Below are 14,083 nucleotides of genomic sequence, written 5' to 3'. Positions count from 1 at the left end.
AAAAAAGACATAAATCCATCTCTAGGGGGAAGCACAGGTGGGGAATGAAACACAGCCGCCTCACGCTGAGCACTGCCACACTGTGGTCAGCACCCGCAGCATGCCATGCTCTTTCTCACCACCTTTACATGCAGCAACCTATGAACAGGAAATGTTCCTGCAACTTCCTATCTACTTATAACCTTCCAGTTTTGGTTAAATGTCAGCTTAGCAAAGGTTACTTGGCTAACTGACCTGACAGAGCTACTGAATACCTCTCTATCTAGGTCCACAAGCCCTGAGTCCCCAAAACACTGTTATTATTTCTTTCACACAGACCGCTCATCATGCCAAAGATCCCTATAATCTACTGTCATGTTGACCAAAAGTGCTTAACAAAAGCTCTTTTAATGAAGCTAAATTTAAATCTTGCAATTTTCATGACTTCATTTTCAGCTCCTTTCCACAACATGGCCCATCCTTTTTGTGCATAGCTGAAATGTTCCCAGTTTTGAAATAACTGTTTTTAAAAATCCTAAGTTAGGGGCTAGGGAGATGGCTCAACAGTTAAGAGCATTGGCTGCTCTTCCAGAGAGCCCTGGTTCAATTCCCAGCACCCACATAGCAGCTCACAACTGTCTGGTCTGTAACTCAAATTCCAATGGATTCAACTCTCATTCAGATACATATGTATGCCAAACACCCAATGTACATCAAAATAAATAAATCTTTAAAAATCCTGAGTTATTACAGGAAAACAAAATGGAAGGGTGTGGCAGAATCTGGTGAACTCTTGCCAATGCTAGTCTTCCTTACAAAAGAAATGAATAAAGAATATAACTGGGTTCTAAGTCTAAGGTAAAAATATTTTCAACCAGGCACTATAAGCAATTCACTCAATTTCTGGACAACTGTGATGTTTCTGTAACTCAACATAACCCAAAAATGCTTCACAAAGTAACACATGAGGGGAAGAGTAAAAACACAAGACTCCCAATAACATAAAGCTTTATAATAGTAATTACAGAACACAGATGTTTTAATGAACATCATATTTCAATGAAGACACTGAACATTTACAAACAATTACATCAATACAGTAAAGATAACTGATTCCACAGAACACTTATAAATGCACTTTTCCCTCAAAAACAAAACAAAAAACAAAAAAACTTTTTTTTCACAGACTTAAGTAACAAATGGTTTACATGGTCTTCAGATCCCCAAATATGTACAAAGCTTTTTTGATTCTACAGATATTGGTGTGCAGCAGTTAAGGTGGGGTAGGGGGTATTAATTCTGTCAAAAAAAAAATCTCTTGGGAAACTTTGTATCAATGCACATTTAATAACCACACATTTCCCCTCCATTATTAAATGAAATTCTGGACACTCTGGCACATAATAGTGTTTCTATTTCCAAACACTATTTCTAATGAGATCACATGTGGCCGACTGCATGACTTGTCCTTAGCCACATGCACATAAGCCTGCACACACTCATGAGCTCAAGCCTGTGCAGTCATAAACTCCTAAAGATAACACTGTGGCCACAGCAGCATTGGGATGAGAACAGATGACACAGCAATTACTTTAAGCCACATCCTGTTCCTGAGCACTCCGGTCGAGCACCATTAGGGTCTTCTGCCCTCATGGAAATGAGTGAGGAGCCTCATTCTTGTGTCAGAGGCTGGTCCCTCCAGTTAGCCAAAGAAAATAAGCAGCTATTGGCAGTGAAGGTCACTAGTCTGCATAGTATTCAATGGTCACCAGTATAGACTTTTTAAAACTCCTAAATTGTGTCTGGCAGAGATCTTATATTTGACTTTGCTATTTGTATTTGCATACATTTTTTTCAATGTGCCTAACAATACCTAGACTTTCAGATTAAGATACAAGGAACACATGGCTTGTCACTGACTCTAACAATTCTGTGAATAGACTGGAATAGAGGAACATGGAAGCCTTGTGGCTGTAAGGTAAAACAGGCCACCAGGAACATCATCATGCAGCACTCCACCTTCAAGCAAAATACATTCAGGACAGCCAGAGCTGGGTCTTAAAGTTTAATCAGCTGCAGTTACCAGCCTGACTCAGCCCTCAAATGCACCATGGTGAGACTTGTGTTCAGAACTGGTAGGATTTTAAAAATCCAACTTTTTCTTTCTTTCTTTCTTTCTTTCTTTCTTTCTTTCTTTCTTTCTTTTTTTCAGTTGAAAAAACAGAATTATTCAAAGAATCACTCTAAATGATTCAGATCAGCTCCCTTGGGGCCCAAGTCAAAGGTACCAATAACCAAGTTCTCACTCCTAGAAAGTGGCACCCATGGACACCCAAACGGTCTATGCATGACAGTGCACACCTTACACCAAACTTCCTAACACTTACTCATTCAGGTGCCTCCTGTGCGACCCAAAGGGGGAAACAGGGAGCTGGGGGAGGGATGCTAGGTGAGGTCACCATAACAGCACATTACCTTTCCTCTTCTCCCCAAGTGATCAGTCTCCAAAGGGCGGTATGCAAAGATTAATATATGAGGGGTAGTAATGAGATGTCTCTTATCAAAACTGTAACTCTGTAAGAAACACAAACTTACAAATATCAGATAAACAGTGATTTTCAGAAGGCAAGGACAAGAGGCTCACTGTGCAGCAGTAGGACTGGCACTGAGAGGTATCCACGCTGTTCAAGACAAATGCTTCTTGTTGCCCGTGAACTATCTGCCATGGCTAACACCTTCCCAGGCTACCTAGAGAGCCACTAACCTTCCAGGTATGTTTGTACGGTTGTCTTTCTTGCCTTCTACCTTGAATTCAATATTCCAGCTTTAAACCAAGTGCTTTTCCATACAACAGTGAGACTCCAAAGTTTTCCCAATATTTATTTTGAGGTAGTGCTCATTTTTTGCATTCTTGGCTCTCAAATACCACCAAGGAAGTGAACCCATTTAGAAATATGCAAACCAAAGGTGTAGAAAATAAATAAGGTTTTGTCTTCAGGTAGCAGGGCCTTCGTAATAAAGGTTAAGTCACATTCAATGGATGAATCATTTGAAACTTCTAAAAAGTTTTTATAACCACAGATAGAAATTAAAGTGCTTTGAATTTGAAATTAAAGTCTAAAATTGGTGATTAGAATCATCATATTTTAAAATTTGCTTGTATGAGACCTCAAGAGATTGAAATCATTTTCTAAAAAACAGCAGAAATGTTTTCTTCTCAAAAGAAACTCTGCACAAACATTGCAATCCAGGCTACGTGTACAGACCTGGAACAGCAGTCCAGAGTTGAAATGGAATTATACAATAGCACATGCTACAACTCCATACAGACCAGTACGACATCTTCATCAGTCCTGCCTCTGCTGGCCAAGGCAAAGGAGCTCTGCAGTCTTCCCAGGACAAGGTAGATATGTATAGTTCCTCCAGACAATGTAACAGACTGTTTATGCCTCACAACAGATACACGGTTCACATTTAATTCATACAAGGTAATGTAATGCCCTACTGCTCACCTGTCAACGTCAACAACTCAGAGCATCTTGTATGCTACATGGGAGGTGAGCTTCACTTCTACTGACCAGAGGATGCCAAGAGACACAAGACAAAAATAAAAAAAACAACAGAGCCACACATCTCTCTGTACATTTCATGCAAGCTGGGCACAATGTGAAAAGAACATATACAAGGCACCCTTCCAGGGCCAAACTCTCACTATGATGGCTGATTAATATGCAGAAGAGCCTGCATGAATCTAAGGTCCATGGCAAACTTCACGCTAAGGAACACCAGTGACTTATTTTTCTTGTAACAATGCAGGAATGTTGATGTTCCAACCAATAGCTTGCCTATCAAACCCACATGTAAACAGATTGCATATGGGGTGGTCTTCACTCCATGCTGAGCAGCACACCATTCGTCTGTGACCCTAGGAATAAACATACAAAATAAAATTAACACTTCCGTCATGCTACGACCATTACTCAGATGAATACATACATGTAGCTCAAGTGAGCCAGAAACTATTACGTGTGGCAACAGGCAGCAGCTGGTAGAGCAAGGGTAAAAGTGTGTGCCTTGGAACAGGCAAGGATGGGGGAAGGGACATCCAAAAGTCATCACAGCCTTTCTTCAAGAAAACTAAGATTATAGTCTCTGCACATTTCATGCAAGCTGGGTGCAACACAAAGAATATATACAAGGCGCCCTTCCCAGGGGCAAACTCTCGTGTCAGCAGGAATGTTGATGTTCCAACCAATAGCTTGCCTGTCATACCCACATGTAAACAGACTGCAGGTGGAGTGGTCTTCACTCCCTGTGAGCAGCACACCATTCGTCCATGCTTGCTTATGGGCACAGTGCTAGGTTTCCCTTGAACACGTCCTGACTGCTCAGCTGAGCTGGAGCCATGAACGCAGATACTATGGGGCGACCAGAATAAAACACAAAGTACCACCCACCAAAGTCCTGTGCATTATATCTGATGGTAGCAAGGAGCAATTTCCTAATTTATAAGAAAACCAGAACCTTTTTACTTACTTATTTGTTTATTTGTTTATTTATTTAAAGAAAACTAAAACTTCCTATGTGATACCCTACCATAGGAAGATGTTTTTCTGGTTGGAGGTGGAGGTAGGTATCCCATCTCCAGGAGTCCTGACAAATCTATGATTAGACCATCATCTCATAAAATACATGCTGAAATTAATTTTTCTCTATTCTAAATATAGAAATCTGTAGCTTTAATGTGGCCTGTGTTTCTCTGAGACAGCACTGATGTAAAACACAGAACTGCAAATTCTCCTTTGCTGTTCACAATGAACACGCTGTGGACCGACCGTACCTGCCGGCTGCTCCGGGGAAGCCGTGCTAGTCGCACACCTGACATATCAAACAATCGCACTTGCCGGTTGTCATGGGGGAGGGCTATGATTTTCTGGCCAACACATACATTGATCCTATGAAGAAGATACAGAAACAAGTTTGTATAAAATATTGACAGTGTAGTGTTTTGAATTTACAGATAATAATGCAGTAGTCAAGTCCACATTATTCACATTTCAAGGCAACCGAATTAGTAAGCCGCGGGGGTAATCGTCTAGGACACTGAACATGAATGATACTGAGATGCACCTCACTGCTCAATCACATGTGGACTCCACACACACGCATAGCCCAGACCGCCGACAGCCGACAGCAGACAGAGCCTCTCAGCAAGTTAACAACGCCCCATAACATCTGGCAACCAATGGCTCTTTCTGATACTTGTCTTACTGCACCAATGCAATAGGGTGCTGAGCAAGTTAAAGTACTTATATATACTAAATTCACATAAGAGGATCCTTAAAATACATTTCCCCAGGAGGCTGGACCTCTTTCTCAGAGGCTGCATGATCAAACAAGGCAATAAATTACAATCAACCCTTACCTATTAATGGCAGAGTCTGTACGAATTGTCGCAATTGGAGATCTCATATTTTTTAAATCCCAGACTTTTACTGTGCGGTCATCACTGCCTGAAACGACGTTGTCTCCCACAGTGAACACAGCAGAGGTCACAGTGCTACAGGTAAAGGTTACACACATTAGCAGTTGAGAGTGCAGGGTGTACCAATCATCCCCCACAGTGCACGCTACACAAAGTCTTGCTTCCACAGGGGGCAAGAAAGTTGGAGATGTGCACACTTACAGCGTCTTCTACTCTGCAACCTGTCCCTACTTCTTAAACTCCCCTTGTAAATATATTAAATAAGGACCCTTGCTTTACTCCCCAATGGGGCAGGAAAATGCAGTCTGTCTACACTGCCCTATCATCCTCAGACAGTGCAGATAATAATAATAATAATAATAATAATAATAATAATAATAATAATAATAACAACAACAACAACAACAACAACAACTAGAAAAATATGGATTAAACAACCAGGCAAAACTTCTATGTTTAGGTCTAGTGGGATGAAGTAAATAGAAAATCCATTCCAACTCAATCAAAACATAGGAGTAATTCACAACTAGGTAATGCAAAAGTGACAAAGTTTAATGGACATGTTTTCAAGTAAGATATACCTGTGAGATAGCTCTATCAGTCCCCAAGTTAGATCCCCCAGATCCCATGTAAAAAGCCAGGCATGGCAGCAAACACATGTAATCCTAGTGCTGAGTGGGTGGAGACTGAAGGATTCCTGGAACTTGCTAGCCAGCCAGCCTTTTGAAATTTATGAACTCCAGGTTTAGTCAAAGAATTGACCTCAAAAACTAAGATAAAGAGCAAATGAGTGAGGAAGACATTACATGTTGAAGATGCCAGATAGCTGGCAGCCTCAAAGTGCATACACACCACCACCGCTAGTCATTAGGAAAGTTGTCCCAGTTAGAAATAGGTACAGCTGGGGGCTGAAGAGATGGCTCAGAGGTTAAGAAACACTGTCTGCTCTTCCAAAGGTCCCAAGTTCAATTCCCAGCAACCACATGGTGGCTCACAAGCATCTATAATGAGATCTGGTGCCCTCTTCTGGTGTGCAGGAGTACATGCAGGCACACATGAGGCATAATACTGTATAAATAATAAATCTTTTAAAAAAAGAAAAAGAAAAAAGAAATAGGTACGGTTAACTTGTGACGCAGCTCTTCTTTTCAAGCCAAAGTCACCAATCACTTGTTAAGACAGGATTAAAATAATAACATGGGACTCGAAGAAGAGCCTCAACTCAACAGCCTCTTTCCACTGGCAAGTTCTGTAAGAAAGTGTGATGGAAGCCTGCTTCCCATGAACTAAGGACTGAGGTACTTGACTCATAGTCCATCCTTTAAAAGGCAACTCAGCGTGTCACACAGGACTACCTACAGGGACTGCTGCTGTGCTGACTGCATACAGCTGAGTCTCCATTTTACAAACATTCATCTCTGTAGTAGGACATTGCAGAACTTGCTTCCTGCCTGGTGTGGTGTGGGCTGTGCTTTTGGCTAATGTAGTAATATCCAATCTCCCCAGGGTTGGTACACAAAGGAAAACACTGCCTGATTCCAGGCCCAAATCAGCAGATCCAAAGACACCAACAGAGGAGCTCTCAAGACTCCACCCTCACGTCTACGGCAGTCTCCCACACTACAAAACCCAGGGCCACTTATTCCAAGCTGCTGAATCTTCCCTACAAGGTGACATCAGCTAAGTTTGGTTATGCTGTCTTTTTATCCCCTCAAACCTTTAATTTGTATAAACAAAAGCTTGGTTTCTACATCCTAAATTTACACATCAACCGCTTAGAACTCAGAAATTCCAATGCTACTTGCTCCTATCCCAGAGTCTGTCCTATTCACTCTTGCTGGGAACCTATTCAGTCACTAGCTCCGATTTATGAAAACTCTATTAATTTAAACAGGCAGAGCTAAGTTCTAATTAAGTCTAAGTTCTACTACATCAATCAAGAATTTTAAACTACAACATCAGTGTAGTTTCCTAAGAACACTAAGAACCAAAGGGTTTTCAGTGAGATCTCACAATAAACTATGGTGTAACACTGAGGCCCCAGAGCACAACAGGGACTAAGGCAGGGCTAACACTGTTATCACCTTAGCACTCCTTGCCTTCTGCAAGACAGTCTTTGCCATGGCACAGGCACCTGCAACACAAATGTGCCCAAGCCTCAACTAGAACTGACACTGGGTGGGATTTTCCTCTAACGATGGGGTACAGGGCACTGAGGAGTGTAGCAGTCTACCTCCCCTCCACTCATTTGATAGCAGTGAGCACCTTTCTCCCTAGCTGTGACAATCAATGCCTCCAGGAAGGCAAAACCACCTGGGTTAAAGACCACTGTACTACATCTGGATGGGGCATAAATGACACAAACCACACAAAAATTTATGATAAGGGGAGAAATGGACATATGGACAACCCTCTAAAATCATGATTGACCTATCTTTTTTTTAATGATTATTTTTACTTTATATGTGTTGGTGTTTTGCCTGCATGTGTGTCTGTGTGAGGGTGTTGGATTCCCTGAAACTGGTGCAATAGACAATTATGAGCTACCATGTAGGTGCTAGGAATTGAACCTGGGTCCTCTGGAAGAACAGCGAGTGCTCGTAACAGGCGAGCCATCTCTCAAACCCCATGCATTCTATTTAAATAAATAGCAGCATAGGGCGTGGCCATAAATGAGGTGTAGCAAACATTATAGGAACACTTAAAGATCTTTTTATACTGTCAGGGATTTGAAAAGCATGAGGTAAAGATGTCCATGGCTTCTGTTTGCAGTATATTCTAAGAGGTGTTGGCCAAGTTAAATTTCAGCTAGCATCCTGCTCAATTATAATGTAGAGGGGAAAAGCCTCAACAAAAGATCATCTGACCCCATATTAATGAAATGCTAGAAGACATTAGGTTCTTAATAAATCACAGTCCTGACAGGTATTGCAGGATATCAAAAGAGAAACCTGGCCAAGAGGCAGTAGTTTTAAAGACACCCCTGGACCATGGGTCCCACAGGGAGGCTAGTGAGCTACAACCACTCACTGGAAAAGCTTCAGACTCTGCCAAACTCCAGCAAAACTCATTTATCTTGTCGTGGAGAGCAGCCGAGCATGTACTTCCAGCTGACAGTGTGGTACCTTCTCACCACACACCACTGCCTGATCTGGAACATTCTGCTCCCTCCGTGGGTCTCAATCAACGGAAATACTGTAATGCTAGCACTCCTCATTAGGACTAACAGCTGTCTTCCCAGTCACACAGAGACACAAAACTGTTTTGCATAACAATCTGCCGAAATTTCACAGCTAAGAAAAAAAAATATATGATGTGGAAAATGCTGGACCATGAAATGCTAATGCTGTGTGCTTTTCTGGCATTGTGTCAAAAAACTGACTACTGGGTTGCCATCCCTTATTTTTAAAATTTAAGTTTCTGCAAAAGAACAATTTTGTATCTGTAGAGCAGTAGATCCAGTGTTTACAGACAGTGAGCATTCCCCTAAGTAGAAACACAAGCATACAGGACATCTCCCACTAGAACACAGGCTTCTGTGTTCCAGTACACAGAACCCATCTTTCAACAGAATGCGGTCTCCCCTGTCTAGCAGGACTGCCTGCTGTCCTCCTTCAGCTCCTGTTTAGGCAGCCATGTTGGTGAGGTTACAGGTACAGCTTCTGAGACTACTAGGAGACACAATCTCATAGCACATTCCCTGATCCCCTTAAAATCTTTCAGGAGTTGTTTTGTGGATATAACAACAATTAATCAAAAACAAAACCAGAAAGAGGCACCAGGTGTGGTGGCGCACGCCTATAATCCCAGCACTCAGGGAGCAGAGGCAGGAGGATCTCTGTGAGTTCGAGGCCAGCCTGGTGTACAAAGCAAGTCCAACACAACAAAGGCTACACAGAGAAACCCTGTCTCTAAAAACAAAAAAACAAAAAACAAAACAACAACAAAAAAAGAGGCCATAAATTTGAAGAATAACAAAGAAGGTACAAGAGAGGGTGTGGGGAAAGAGAAGCGAAAATTATGTGTTTTAATTATAATCTCAAATTTATTTTTAAAAGAATATATATGGAGCTGGAGAGCTGGCCTGGCAGTTAAGAGAACGTGATGCTCATGTGGAGGACTCAGACTGGGTTCCCAGCACACACACGGTGGCTCACAACCACCTGTAACCCCAGTTCCAGGGGAACCTACACTGGCTTCTCATCTTTGAGAGCACCAGGCACATCCACATGTAGGCAAAATACTCACACACGTAAAAACAAATGCTTTTTTTCCCTACTTCTTCTCAAGAATGGAGATGAAAGTATCACTGGGACTTTACTGCACTGGCCAGTCAACTGTTCAAGTGTATGCTAGTATTAGTATCAAACTGCATAGACTTCACCTAGATTAAACAATTAGATCCAAACTTCAAACCGAGCAGTCTGGAACTAGCACCCAAAGTGTGCCCCAACCAGCCTAGCCAAAACCCACAGCCAGGGTGCACCCACCCACAACACTGCACAATGCGACAGAAAGTGGGGAAGAGAGCAACTGTGTTCTCCATACCGAAAGGCTGGGCCAGCACTTCCTTCCTGACTACTACTTCCCAAACTATTTGTATAGAAGCAAACTCCTAACAGATAACATCAGCCCTAGCAACCTAATAATAGAGACAGGCCCGGATCTTGGGAAGTAATACTTTCTTACTTTTGTTATTATCTATGTTTTAGAACTTACACAGCCTGTATTTGGAAAGATCAGGTGCCTAATTGACCAACAGAAAAGCCATATCTGAATGAAATGTATTTCTAAATATTTCTTGATGGCTAACTCCACCAAATTTAGACAATAAGATAAAAACAAACAAAAACACCAAAGGAGAAGCTGCACTTGTACCACATGGCCCCACCACAGTAAATGCAACTGTTGCCTGGGGGATTACTTCTGCTAGCATGTAACACGGACTTAATATTCTCATTTAGTCACTTTATTTGGTAACCCTCCCTCCTCAGAAATAACAGAACTCTGCAATCTACATTACCAAAGACCTATTCATCTAGAAAGTACTTACTAAGCACCTTCTGTGTGCCAGGTCTCGCTCTGTATGATGAAGCACGACCAGAAAAGAAGGGAAGCCCACTGCCTGTGAGACCTCTCCATTCTAGAGAAGCCAGCAACGTTTACCAGCTTTTAGTGAAGACCCTGAGTTTGAAGTGCAGAACAGAATTGAGAGCTAATACTGAATTGCACTGCCAGCAGCCAATGTGGAGCCACAAGCATCTCAGATAGTTATGGATGGCGATGACTGGCCCACTGGCCTGCAGTAATTTCAGAGCACTCCAGAGCAGGTTGTTTAGAACAGGACGCTCCCACTGCAACCTTAACTGACTTGGAACTCACATACAGACCAGGCTGGGTTTGAACTGAAAAGGATCCACCTGCCTCTGCTGGGATTAAAAGGATGCATCTCCATGCCCAGCAGGGATACATTCTTAAAACTGTTCAACTTTATTAGCAGGAACTCTTTTCAAATTCAAAGATTGTAATCAGTTTTAAAATACAAATGTATTTAAAATGTATTACTAAAAAGTTAAAATACTAAGATTCATACAGTAAACCAGGTGGTGGTGGCACACGCCTTTAATTCCAGCACTCAGGAGGCAGAGACAGGCAGATCTCTGAATTCGAGGCCAGCCTGGTCTACAGAGCAAGTTCTATAACAGCAGGGCTACACAGAGAAACCCTATCTTAAAATACAAACAAACAAATAAATATTCATACAATGATGTCATTCTTCCAATATCAAGAGACAAGAGTCAAGGTTCATGTGCTTTCTTGAAATTTTGTCTTTCTGACTTAAAAACATTGTCAAGCTTAGAATATTTTTAATTATATTGATAATTTTAAAGAAACTGGCAACAAACATATTATTTAAATTTAGTAAAAAATGACCTCCCTTGGCAAAAAAAAAAATTCATATAATGATGTCATTCTTGCAATATCAAGCAAGGGTCAAGGCTCACGTGCTTTCATGAAATCTTGTCTTTCTGACTTAAAAACATGGTAAGTTTTTAAAATTAGAGCAATAATTTTAAAGAAATTAGCAATAAATGCACTGTTTAACTTAGTGAGAAGTGACCTGCTTTGGGTTTTAATGATTTAACGTTCCATTTCTTTTCTGGACCCAACACTCTGTCAACTAATAGTGACCAACATCTCAATAGTAAGTGACCAACATCTCAATAGTAAGTGACCAACATCTCAATAGTAGACATTATGAATTCATTTTTGTATATAAGAATTTTGAAGGTTCCATTTTTTTATTGATTTATTCATATTACATCTCAATGGTTTTATCCCTTGTATCCTCCCATTCCTCCCTCCCTCCCATTTTCCCCTTACTCCCCTCCCCTATGACTGTTCCTGAGGGGGACCTCCTCCCCCTGTGTATGCTCATAGGGTATCAAGTCTCTTCTTGGTAACCTGCTGTCCTTCCTCTGAGTGCCACCAGGTCTCCCCTGGTCAAATATGAGGCACCAGAGTTCGTGTAAAAGTCAAACCCCACTCTCTACTCAACTGTGGAGAATGTCCTGTCCATTGGCTAGATCTGGGTAGGGGTAAGGTTCTATTTTTTGAAGTATTATAAATTACATTTTAAAACAACTTTTAACGTAATATAATGTTGGACTGATGAGCTGGCTCAGAGAGTAAGGGTGCCTGCCACCAAGCCTGACAGCCTCATATGATTCCAGAAGGCACATGGTGGAAGGGGAGAACTGACTCACAAGGTGACCTCAGGCAGGTGTCTACGTGCCCTCTCACCCCCCATACACATATGCACATAATAGAACACATTATAATACAACATATAGCATGTTATTATATGTTATATTATATATGTGTGTAATATAACATATGTTATATTACATATTATATATAAGACTAAGTGGCAACACACAGAGCAAAGTGGGCCCTTCTGCCCAGTCCTGGGTCAGCAGTGACTGTTTCAGATCCTGAGAAAACCCCCCAAACAAGGAAGCTGAGCAAAGTGATTCCTAACTGAAGGACGGAGCCACTTCCACCCATCCAGCCCCCACTGCGTTTGCTGAGAGCGGCTAGCTACATAATGAGCTCTAGACACGGTGAGAAAACCTCTCAGAGGGGATGGAGTACGGTGCATGCGCCTGTATGTGTGCACACTCCAACTTCCCACAGACAGAAACAGATGCTACCAAGAGACTGATAAGGAGCACTGTTTAAAGCAAGCTACCCTTGACTCTGCCCCCATGAGAAGCTAAGGGAATACTGAGACGGCGGTCAGGAAGGCAGGCGTCCATGGGTTCCACACTTGAGCAAGGAAGATGGAAAATAAAGCATCACTTTTAAAGTTCAGAATGAAGCCAGGTATGGCAGCTCATGCTGTAATTCCTGTTTCAAACAATGCGACAAGAGAATTGCAAAGATTGAGGCTAGCCTGTGCTATATAATTAGCTGCAGTTCAGCCTAGACTACAAGTGAGAGCCTGTTTCAAAAGGACAAGCCCACAAAATGTTCAGAATGCGTCATATCACAACCTTCTACCATGTAGCGTTTCTTTAAGAAGAGAGAGCCAGCCAGGAAACATGTGGAGACGCTCCCTCCCCGCATGTGGAGAATTCAAACGCTGTTGTCACTGCAGAACTAACACTTGAGGGCAACCATTTTACAGACATTAAAAACAATCATGATGATGCCACAGTGGGTAAACAGGCCTGGTGTGACATCAGACTACTGGCACAAACTTCCAGAGCTGCCCTCCAACCTAGAAAAGAAATGTAGCTCCACCCCCCCACCCCCCACCCCCGTCAGACACGGCTGCACAGGAAGGGGACTGGTGAAGCCCCCCCACACACACACACACCATCAGACACGGCTGCACAGGAAGGGGACTGGTGAAGCCCCCCCCACACACACACACCATCAGACACGGCTGCACAGGAAGGGGACTGGTGAAGCCCCCCCCCACACACACACCATCAGACACGGCTGCACAGGAAGGGGACTGGTGAAGCCCCCCCCCACACACACACACCATCAGACACGGCTGCACAGGAAGGGGACTGGTGAAGCCCCCACACACACACACACACCATCAGACACGGCTGCACAGGAAGGGGACTGGTGAAGCCCCCCCACACACACACACACCATCAGACACGGCTGCACAGGAAGGGGACTGGTGAAGCCCCCCCACACACACACACACACCATCAGACACGGCTGCACAGGAAGGGGACTGGTGAAGCCCCCCCACACACACACACACCATCAGACACGGCTGCACAGGAAGGGGACTGGTGAAGCCCCCCCACACACACACACACCATCAGACACGGCTGCACAGGAAGGGGACTGGTGAAGCCCCCCCACACACACACACACCATCAGACACGGCTGCACAGGAAGGGGACTGGTGAAGCCCCCACACACACACACACACACCATCAGACACGGCTGCACAGGAAGGGGACTGGTGAAGCCCCCCCCCACACACACACACCATCAGACACGGCTGCACAGGAAGGGGACTGGTGAAGCCCCCCCACACACACACACACCATCAGACACGGCTGCACAGGAAGGGGACTGGTGAAGCCC

At 43.1% G+C, this 14,083-nt stretch overlaps 1 protein-coding gene across 5 annotated transcripts in view; it reads right to left on the bottom strand.

Moving 5' to 3' along the window:
• Positions 1-970: 970 nt before the first annotated feature.
• The window catches only part of WDR37 (WD repeat domain 37), a 64,954-nt gene continuing 51,841 nt past the window's right edge, over positions 971-14,083 (bottom strand). For all 5 annotated transcript variants that reach the window (XM_084783504.1, XM_084783505.1, XM_084783503.1 and 2 more), the window contains 3 exons: positions 5,405-5,539; positions 4,820-4,934; positions 971-3,904 (listed from right to left, as the gene is read on the bottom strand). In XM_084783504.1, coding sequence (XP_084639630.1) covers positions 3,773-3,904; positions 4,820-4,934; positions 5,405-5,539 — 382 coding nt within the window. In that variant the 3' untranslated portion in view covers positions 971-3,772. The remainder of the gene's footprint in view (positions 3,905-4,819; positions 4,935-5,404; positions 5,540-14,083) is intronic.

This window comes from Acomys minous (assembly GCF_964271855.1).
Source record: "Acomys minous genome assembly, chromosome: 5".
Lineage (NCBI taxonomy): Eukaryota > Metazoa > Chordata > Mammalia > Rodentia > Muridae > Acomys > Acomys minous.
The sequence above is the reverse complement of the archived record's forward strand: the minus strand, read 5'-3'. Positions and strand labels throughout refer to the sequence as shown.